The 11,052-nt window shown below is 41.2% G+C and overlaps 1 protein-coding gene across 1 annotated transcript; it reads right to left on the bottom strand.

The window, feature by feature from the left end:
• Nucleotides 1-311: 311 nt before the first annotated feature.
• On the bottom strand, nucleotides 312-11,008 carry STK4 (serine/threonine kinase 4; the record flags this gene model as incomplete). The annotated part of the gene is made up of 10 exons (XM_029084049.1): nucleotides 10,797-11,008; nucleotides 8,567-8,647; nucleotides 7,579-7,707; nucleotides 5,515-5,629; nucleotides 4,832-4,996; nucleotides 4,258-4,425; nucleotides 3,559-3,696; nucleotides 2,781-2,909; nucleotides 2,303-2,356; nucleotides 312-498 (listed from the first exon to the last, which is right to left on the bottom strand). Coding segments are annotated over exons 1-10 (1,378 nt in total), but the record flags the coding sequence as incomplete, so codon positions are not given.
• Between the last annotated feature and the right edge of the window lie 44 nt (nucleotides 11,009-11,052).

Below are 11,052 nucleotides of genomic sequence, written 5' to 3'. Positions count from 1 at the left end.
ACAAACAAAAAAGAACTAACAAATTCCCCATACTAGCTAGAATCAGATCTTATTCAATCAGCACAGAAGCTTGCGGAAATTGTGCACAACTCATCAGTTATACCAAGTACAAGACTAAAACAAATGGCTTGGAATTTGTACCTAGAAACCATCCCTCTCCTGCCAGAGGGGACTGACCTGAGCGTTTTAGCTCCCTACAGCCAAAAGACATCACAATAAGCTACCCAAAATATCAAAGCAAGTTGGGAATACATACCACAGCCCATGTTAGGTCCTAAGTAATTTTCTAGAAGTTAAAGATGTTTTCTTACTTTTCATGGTGCCTTCCTCCTCTTCATCCTCTGTGTTTATGACCATTGTACCCAACTGGGATTCCAACGTGCCATCATGTTCTATCATTGTGTTGGCTCCATCACTCATCGTGTTGACAGCTCTTATAGTACCAGTTTCGTCTCCACTCGCTCTCACCATGGTGCCTGAATCGGTTTCATCTTCTTCCTGCTCAAGGATGCCATAAATACATTTTTACTGATGGTGGTGAAGCCCCATGAAGAGTGTCTGTATTCAAGGACACTGGCAAGACTTACTAATTCAGAGATTGTTACAAATACACACGGAAGCCAACGACATTTTATTTTATGCACTTAGTTCTCTCCCCATCATCTCCAGGCACAAAATGAAAAGTCTTCATACTTTTGTGCCAGCTTCAGAAATAAGAGAACAGATAAATTAGCAAAAACTTCTCAATGCAACGTGTATCTCATTTCTGACCTAGCAACCTGTCTGTAAGAGTAGATTACAATACTCATTTAGTCATTAGTGTTTCTATTCATGTTGCCAGTTTTAACAGTTGACCTAAAACCCCTGTCTCAGGTGGTACAGGTCACTGAGGGGTTATTAGACAGCAACAGGTCTAAGTCTGGAGTGCATGTGGCACGCTGTAGAAAAATGATCACCCTATTTTTTAAGGAGTTTGTCTTTAGCATTTAGGAAGTTTTACGTGCTATAAACTTCAGAAGCACTGAAGAAAAATTAACTGAATTTGCAAATCTTCAAAAAGGAATGAAATTATCAAAGTCCAGTCATTTTATTCAGATTAAAATTATTTCTTATCCTTCTATTTGTTAACAGGCTGTAATATTATAGAAGTTTGAATTACTGCTGTGAAGGCTCAAGAGACCAACTCTACAGGGAAACACAAGCTCCTGAAACAAATTCTCGTAGGACAGCTTCCTGGCAGGTAATTATGTTAGCCAGATGTAGTAGTTTCATTACTCAGTGTGTGCTTCACCAAGTATTTATTGTAACTAGGATTTAATGAAAAACCAGGTCAAAATTTCCACAGTCTATGTAGTTTCTTGGAAATGTAGACCAGGTATCCTGCTACAACAACAGAAGTGATTTCCTAGGTTTACAGCAGAGCTTCTGGGCATCTCATCTCGGATAAGATGCTTGTGTTTTGTTACAAAGGTGAAGTTCAAAGTTCTTTACGTGTGACCACAGGCTTACTGATCTGTATTAGTGCTAGAGGGAAAACACAGGTCTCACACATCAAGCTGTAACATTCCATCTCAATGTCCTTGAAAGAAAGAAGTACATCCCTGCACATTCTGGTGTTCCATGCATTGCATCTCTTCTGTCAAGGGTGCCTATACAATTTACTTCCCAACCTCAAAACCAATAGCAAGAGGAGGATAAAACTACATGAGATGTTAATGGAGGAAAAGTAATTTTATGTGGAGATGAGTGGGTGAGAGGAAGTAATCGATTTGCTAGCTACACATCATTTAACAAAGGACTACAGCAGAAATTTCCACAGCACTTGGGAAGTGCTCAGGAACACTTTTCTGCTGGCAGACACAGAGTAGAGAAGCTTCAGGGAAACACATAGTGACGGAGACCAGTCAACTCCACTACACAGACACCTTCTCTCAGCAATCTGACTCCAGATCAGTCAGAAATTAAGGAGAGAGGGTAGGGACAATACTATTAGAGTCAACAACATGACAACATGACCAAAGTTACTTCCACACTGAAGAAACAGGTGGTCCTGAACCGGAAAACAAGATGAACTATGTCTTCAGCATAGATACTGTGGGCCATGCTATTCAAGTCTAACCTCTGAAAAGGACTCTGGCATACGATGCCTTTTCTTGCCCATTTCATTTATTCAGGTTGAAGCAGGCAGAGGCTCAAAAAACAGCTTTCAACATGCTTTCCATATTCACATGCTGTAACCACTGAAATAAGGAGCCCAAACTTCAATTCACAGCAATCCCCTGGACACTTGTCATGCCCTCACCTCAGGTTTCTGTCGGTTGCTCTTGTGTAGTAGAAAGTTTCTATAAAGGGGGTTCTAAAGCACAACAGTAAAACAACATATTTATATCATAGTGCATCACAGATGATATTATAATTGTGTACTAGGAGAGCAGTCTAAGAACTGCATCTACAATGAAAAATTCATCTTTACTGCATAAATAATAAAATCCAAATGTATCAAGTGTTTTGCAGACACTACTTGTAGAGTTGTTCAATCACAGGTCTCCAGCTACACTCTAAGCTAAACAGTAAGCCATACATGCTGGCTGTCCCACTCAAATATAAAGACTAAGCAAGGACCAAGCATCAGGTTAAGCAGTCAAAGTATAAAACTCGAGAACTAAATGAAATCCACGGGCAATTGGACAAAATAGTGCCAAAACAAAAACCAAAGCAACTAAGCCTTATGAAAGGAGCAAGAGTTTGGACTTTGTATGCTGTTGCTATTAAATACTCACTGAATTTTCTTCATCTTCTTGATCTAGTTCACGCTGTTGTGCCTCTTGACGTTTCAGCTTGATATCCATTGCCTCATTAATCAAGTCTCGCAGAATTGACACTCCTTTGGCACTTTTAACAAATGGATGCTGAGAAGTATTTTAAAAACAAATAAGCACTGCATCCGAACCAAGATATAACAGGAAAACATTGTTACTATGGCCTACTTCCAATTCAAATTAAGGTTTAACTCGAATACAATACTACAATAAAAATCCACTACTTCTGCTTGGCACAGGAGGGAGACCTCCCACCCTCCAAACAAAATCACTTGGGCTCATTCCCCTCCCACAACTCCCCTTATTTCTTTTCTTAGCAGCTTAGCTGTTGAGAACAAATTACACAGATCATCATCATGCCTAGACCATTTGCAATCATTAGCAATTCATTTAGCCTCCCCTTTTTAGTGTTTTAAGAGGCAGTTTCTTGGCAGTGCTGGTGAAAATTTGAAAGTAAAAAAAACCCAACCAAACAAACAACAAAACTAAACTCCAAAAGCCAAACAAACAAAAAAAAAACCCAGAGAAGACAAAGACAGGGAGTTGACATTAGACTGGTTCTTAGAGAACTGAAAAGTTGAAGTTGAGTGTAAGATTTGTTTAGAATCAGATATTAAAAAGTAAAATCTGTAGTGAACAGGAGCAGCACGAAATGAAACCAACATCTCAACAGACGTGCAGCATTGCCTACCCTAGCCAGCCTTCCCTAGAGCTTATGTTCTTGTAAGAAAAGGCAGACCTGCAGAAGTTGTGTTGCAGTGGCACGCTGCTCCGGGCTCTTAACAAGACACTGTTTTACAAAGTCTGTGAAATTGTCTGACCAGAGCTCTGGTTTCCGGAACGTTGGAGGTGGATTGGTAGGAATCATAAAAATTGCCTGAAAACAGAAGAATATTCCAGGTTTCCAAACAAAGTTTAAAGCTTTCCAACAACACAACATAAATACACACAAACATACAGTGGTACTAAAGAACAATACATTTAAAGTTTGCACTCCTGAATCATTTGTGCCAATATTATACACAAATTCCCTCAGATGAATCAAGCAGCAAGAAATCAGCCTTTTCTCACTAGGTGCTTACACTTCTGTCCAAGCCACTACATGCCCCAAATGGCATGAATCTGCCATTTTTACATCTTAAAAGTCTGTGCTTGCATTTAAAAAAAAAAAATAAAAATTGCTTTGGATAATACAGCTGAAAATAAGTTTCTTCACACCCAGCACAAGGAGATGCAGCTATGTCTTAACAGAAGAGAATTATGATTTTCCTTCCCTTCTCAAAGACCCATTTTTCATTTAATTACAAAAAAACTGTCAGAAAACAAAAAATTTACTCTGAATCAAAAGCAAGGTGGCATGTTGATATGTTTTCCACCCAGCTGTAATAGCAAAACCTTGCCATATAGCACAACATTTTAGAAGGCCACAGTCCTTTACCCTCATAGGATGAATATCTGCATAGGGTGGTTTGCCTTCAGCCATTTCTATTGCAGTGATTCCCAGAGACCAGATGTCTGCAACACAGTTATACCCAATTTCTTGAATCACTTCTGGAGCCATCCAAAACGGGGTCCCTATAACTGTGTTCCGCTTTGCCATGGTGTCCTGAGAAAAGCAGGATAAAGATTCAGACAATGGCAACTGTATTAGCCATAAACATTCATTAATGAATTATCATGCTAATTATCTTCCACTTGCATGCATGTACATTATTAGACTCAGCAAGACTGGGATACAGAGGGCTGCAAAGAGGAATTGAAATGTGCCTACAGAAGTTATAAATATCCTGAAGGAAACGGCAAATGGTATTACAAACCATTATTTAGGCACAGCAGCTCCCACGGAGGAAGCTCTGCTCTAATCTGTTGCTGATTTATCATCTCATTACGTTGATGTAAAGTGCTAAAACCCAGTTTAGAACAATTTCTGAAAGTCTCCACAAGCATATCATTCTCGTATGCAGGTTAAAAAGATAAACCAAAGCATACACAACCATCTGGGGTTTACTTACTGTAAGTTGTCCTGCCACTCCAAAATCTGCAAGTTTGGCATGTCCTTCTGTATTTAGCAAAATATTTCCAGCTTTGATGTCCCTGTGTATTTTCCTCATAAAATGCAGGTACTCTAGTCCTTTCAATGTTGATTGCACTATTGTAGCAATTTCCTCCTCTGTGAGCTAAAGAGAAGAAGAGTTACTGCCTACTCATCAGTTACTGATATATAACACCATTGGGTTTCAGCCTATGTTTTCCCAGTATTCACTAATTGCCATTTAATTGCCTTCCATAAAGGTTACCATACTAATGGGAAATCAGTTATCGACTTACAGTATTATGTAGTAGAACTACATTACAACCAGCATACATATACCCATGCACCATACTTCACATACCCTTTCTCAACAAGTAATTCTTACCCTGCAATAACCAAAGTAAGACAGAGCCTGTTATTCAGATGGGTTTTCAGGAAAGCCAACAAACCCAAATCTGCTCCATCAGTTACATTACCCACATAACCAAAACTCGATCAATGTAATCAGCCTTCTCATTTTTAGAGGAACAAAGAACCTGCATCTCAAGTTCTGGACAATGGTTGTGCGAGGCATTGAACACCGTGAGAATTATGCTCAAACTACTCGGCTTCCTGGAGCTGCTGGACACCCATATTTCCCATTCATACATTCAAAGGACGTACAGTTTTATTTCGCAATCGAATAATATCAGACACAGATCCAGCGCCGCAGTATTCCATGACTATCCACAGGTCTGTGTTCTTAAAATAGCTGCCGTAATATTTCACCACATGAGGACTATGAAATGTGAAAAAAGGAGAAGAAAACAAAGGGTCAAACACCAGTAACCAGCATAACTGAATAAGCACAATTCTCTGCAGAGTCCCTAAGTATGTTTTAGAAATTCAGAGTTGAGTGTCGCTGAAACCCTGATCAAATGTATTTCTAAACAGTCTGAACTTGCACATGACTACTGCAGTCCAGCCAAGCCTCTTCCCCACAGCGGTGCTCACCTGACCTGCCAGTAGGTCAGTTCAGGGAGCTAAACTGTTTGAAAATAAGTCCTACAGAAACAAGGAACAATTAGCAATTAGCCTTCAATCTGGTTTAGCTCCCTGAACTGGACTACAACAGGGTCAGTGCTGTGGCAACCGAGAAGGCAGGACAAAGGAATAAGAAACGGGCCACGGCAGTCCCTGGTAAAGCTGCTGCAGAGCATTTGCAACCAAATGCAAACGTTAAATAAGGTCCCAGGTTTGCTGGAAAATAGTGATCGTGTTCATTACAAGCAATGTTCCCCCACTACCACACACACCTACTTCTTTCTATGATTTAGTCCAGGATGTATTTTAGAAATCCAGAACAATCTAAAACTGTCTCTCACAGCCAGTGATCTGGCTGCCCAAAAAGCAAACAACCTAGTAAAGTACACGGAGCAGAAGAACCACCTGTCCTCTGGAAAAGGTAAAGCAGAAACCTAACAGAAAGGCTGATTGTGATTTTGTGGAAACAGAGTTAAGGGACAAAAGTGCCCTTGATCTATTCCCTGCTGAATATTTTGTCATGGGAAACTGTAAACCTAGCAAAACAAAGTCAGTCACACTGCACAGTGTCCCCTAATGCTTGCACAGAAAACATGAAGCTCCAGTGATGCACTCCCTCTGCTGTTCATGACTGTAAGGTCTCACTTTACGCCTCACAATGTTAATACTTAAATTTATTTTAAGAAAGAGACATCTAGTAACACTTCCCAGGTTACACAGTAATATTTTTCACACACAGCTTATTTTAAAGTTACACTTTGTTGTCTGCCACCAGTCACCTTAATTTCAAGACAGTGAGAGTAAAGTGCAATGCAGTGACTAGGACCATGGTTTTCTATTGCTAAAGTAATTTATTTTAAAAGGTTTTCCATGGCTGAAGTCCATCAAAGTAGTGCTTTTTAAGGCTAAATTCATAAACCCAGAAGAAATTAGTACATTGCAAACTCTCAGCCTAGGACACACTTTGAGAGGAGGTCTTCTGTACCCACGAGCTCCTCATTAGCTAAGTTATCACAACATCTTTTCTTATAAGAAACATGCAAAGACAACCCAGAGAGCAAATCATCAGCCCGCAGAGCTGCCAGCAAGTTATTCTGGGGATGCTCAGATCAGCAGACAGCTTGTACTGCACTAGAACCTGCACAGGCAGAAAACAGCCAGGAAGGACAACTCTGCCACTCAAGCAGATGACAGCAGGTAGATTATGCACATGCAAGAGCAGTCGTGCATTAGTGGCGCTCATCCACGTGCCCCTTAAAAGCAAACAAACAAAAATCCCTCTTCTAACAGTTTTCTATGTCCCTACCAGAAGTTGTTTAGAAGTCACTACCACTTTGGGCATGGGAACTGCTGTTCTAGCACACAATCAAGTTACCACCGTTCAACAAGTGACGGCGCATGGGGAGAACCAGAGGAACTGCTCACACGCTTGGCTCTTTGCTGGCAGCAAGTGCAAGGTTATTCAGTTTAGCTCAACGTTCACTTGGTGCAAGCTGAATTTTCATTGTCTTACCTTTGCTTGGATTAACACTACTCAAGTGGTCAGTTAACATGACTCAGCTGATACGAGGTAACTTGATCGTGCAAATCCAGCCTTTTAAAAAACATTTAAGGCAATATCATGGCTTTTATTTGATTAAATGCCAGATCACAGACATCACTGTTCTTTGCACACTGATTATGGGTTCTGCAGGATACATTTACCTGTCACATTGCTGCATTATGGATATTTCCTTTATAATCTCTTGCAGGTCAGATTCCACCGGAACTTGTTTAATTGCAACAACTTGACCCGTTTCTTTATGAATGGCTTTGAACACGCTGCCATAGGAACTATGAAACAAAATAGTAAACAAACACTGAATACAGTAACATTTTAAAAATATAAATGCTATGGCTTTGCTTTTTGCAAGTGCAGACATCAGGTGAGAAATTACTATCCTCCTGCTAAAAATATTCTGTATTTTAACGTAAATAATCAGTCCACTAGCTTCTAAACACTAAAATAATACAAATAAATCACAGCACACTGAGACAGTCAGAAAGGAGCCAAACCTATTTGCACTGCTCATAGCTTTGGAAGGGCCTTTTACACAAATCCAACACATACAATTCTCTCTTTTTCTAGCATACAGTACCAGCTGAGCATCAGTAAGAACTGCAGCTCTGGTCAGAGAGGTTTGCTTGCTCCTGTCAGATAATATCCATCTTATTTCCAGCTTCTTTACGTACAGCAGCAAAGCAGATTTACAACTCAGTTTTTTTCAAATGAGCTGCTTAAGAAGGCAAACATGTCACCCACTGAGTGTTCCCATGCTGCTCTCCCTTACCAAGTGGCACAATGCAACAGAAGTTCATTTCCACCACGTGGATCTTCCGCAAGAGGTATGAGGGATGAACTATAAAACCTCTCGAGTTCCCACAGAGCCCTATCAACTCCAGATTGGCACTTTTCAATAATGTTTTAACTCCCTCCTGCTGAGCCATAAGCTACTGTTTGGCTTAAGATATCTTACTCTTGGGAAACAAATTATTGTGTTACTAACCACACACAGTCACTGTGCTAGTGCATAACTTTGCAGTAACAGAATAATGACAAAAGTGAAAAATCAGAGACCACTGAACACGTATTCATTACAGAAATTTGTTTGGAGAGAAAAGTACATTGGGCATATTTGCACAGAACACATACCCTTCCCCGAGCTTCTCCAATACATCAAATACTTCTTCAGGTTGTTTGGTTAAACTGTCTTCATCTAACTTCTTCAGCTGCCTGTATGTGTAAGAAAAAGATAAATTATTACATTTAATTTTATGGCAGTTTGGGCTTTGCTGAAACAGAAGAAATAGCACCATTTAAACGTATGCAAGGCTTTGCATGAAGTAAGTTGATTACAAAGTAAATTTACTTCACCTGACCAGAAGACTGAATATTATTAGCATCCAGTAGCAAAAGAGGACTGGGAATTACAGAGAACAGAATTTGAACAGGCACACAAATCTACAGTTCCTCTTGGTGGAAATGAATCTCAGGATCTATATGCTGGTGGTTAAATCCCAATGCAGCACTGCAGAGTCTCGCAGCTATTGAACATACCTGCCAAAGTTAAAAATCTTGAATGGAAGGATACATACTAAGGCCGTGCAAAAGGGAAGATGATCTTCCCTGATGCCTTAGAATATATGTGGAATACATTTGTTGGGAGGAAAGAAGCCAAACTGATCTCACTTGCACGTTTTTAACACCAGAAGTTCAGATCTTGACTTTGTGGGCCTCAACACACACTAGGAAAATCCTATCAGGGAAAAAAAAGTAAACAAAACCAGTATCTGACTCTTTCAGGATTTTAATGCTGCTTGGTCCATCCCTCTTAAATGCACTGCGAGTAAGAGTCAGCTGAAATACTTCCTAGGGAAAAAAAAACCATGCTATGTACTACGATCCTCCATTTCACACCCCCCCCAGTATAACCTTCAGGGAGATTTCACAGACAAAGCAACAAGATCAACCACATCTGTTTCAGTCCATCTCTACTACACCAGAGAGGAGTTCACCAAGAAACTTCCCGAAACAGCTAAGGACTACATTAAAAAAAAAAAAAAAGTACTGAAAATAGAGTATTTTACTGTCAAACAAACTGTATCCAACAACCCACAAAATGCTCTTTCATTTTCACACAAACTAAAAACAAAATATTTTGAAACAACAACATAAAAAAAACCCCACAAAAAATACCAAAGCCAAAAAACCTCCAAACTCCCCAGCTCATACAAGTTTTTGAAACACAGAAACTTATTAGTCTGTGAGTTTTCAGAACTTACTGGTCCCACAAGGAGCAGTGTTTAAAATGAAACACGCGTGGTTGCCTGCAACTGCAAATTACTACTGAAAGCTCTTACTGCTGCTGTTAAAGATCTCGACTCCAGCCACAGGCATGCTGATTTTGATACTAAATATGTAATTATTTCCCCTCAATTTCTTCAGAAACTGAGTGAGAAACCACTCATTGATCCCTGGCTATTATGTTTATGCACAAAAGCCATACAGAAGGAGCAGCTCACGCATGGGGTACATACAATGGCTTCCTGAAGCAAAGGAAACATTATAAAGAAGCAGACTCAGGAAGTGGTGAAATACTGAAAGTAGTCACTAGCTTCCCTGCAAAGATAAGTGTTAACTAACAGAATGTTACTTGTCCTTGGGAAAATGGGGAGGGAGGAAGGTGTGGGAAGAGCAGGAAAGGGAGGAAAGAAACCCCATATGTATCAGTGACCACACAAGCTGCCATTTCCAAGGAGCCCAACAACTGGCAACGCAAGAGGCAGATCCTTTTTGCTGAAGTTAATACGAGGCCCAAATTCTGTTTCAAAACAAACAAACAAATAAACAGTTTTTCATGCAGTTTTTCATGCAATAACCAGACAAGCACTGTGCTTGCGCAGAACCATCTCATTTCTGTGACAGTCCAGGAGCACAACTGCTCTGCACCGTGCAGCCTGTCCAGCGTGCTGGCTGCTGTCAGAGCCACGCTCTGCCTCTTCACCGTGTGTTTAGGTGACAAGGACAGAACAGCAACACAAAACCCATCTCACCGGAGTCGTTACTTGGATCTAACCTGAATCACCTTCCAGTTAAACGCTGGCATAACCAGTTATGGAATAAAAACAGATTTTTTTTTTTAATAGAAGATACACTGCTGGTTTTTAACAAAGGCCACGTCGCTGAAGAGCGGAGCTGGCAGCTGCCTTTGTCTGCGGCCGCAGCGTCCCCTGAGCCGACAGCACTCTGACAGACCCACACTGGGCTCCAGCTGCTGCCCATCGCCCCCTTCCTCCCTCCACAGACCTGCTGGGAGACCGGGGCTCACGGCTGCCTTCGAGGTCACCCCAACACCTCTCCATGAGCCGGACTCGCATCTCACCGGTGTGACCGGGCCCGGTAGCGGGAAGGCAGGTGTGAGGGGTGGGCACGGCACCTGCGGCTGACAGACCTGCACAGAACCGACCCGAAAAGAGACGAGCGGGAAGAATGAGCCCTCAGGGGCTCTGTCGTGACCCTCGGGACAGCCACGTTAACCGCTGCGACCCTCCGGGGCGCCTCCTCCACAGGCTCCGGTATCTCACCTGAAGCCATTTTCCCCCCACCCGAGCTCGGTGCTGTCACTGCACGGACCTACC

Source organism: Antrostomus carolinensis, unplaced genomic scaffold (assembly GCF_000700745.2).
Source record: "Antrostomus carolinensis isolate BGI_N321 unplaced genomic scaffold, ASM70074v2 Scaffold21923, whole genome shotgun sequence".
Taxonomy (NCBI): Eukaryota; Metazoa; Chordata; class Aves; order Caprimulgiformes; family Caprimulgidae; genus Antrostomus; species Antrostomus carolinensis.
The sequence above is the reverse complement of the archived record's forward strand: the minus strand, read 5'-3'. Positions and strand labels throughout refer to the sequence as shown.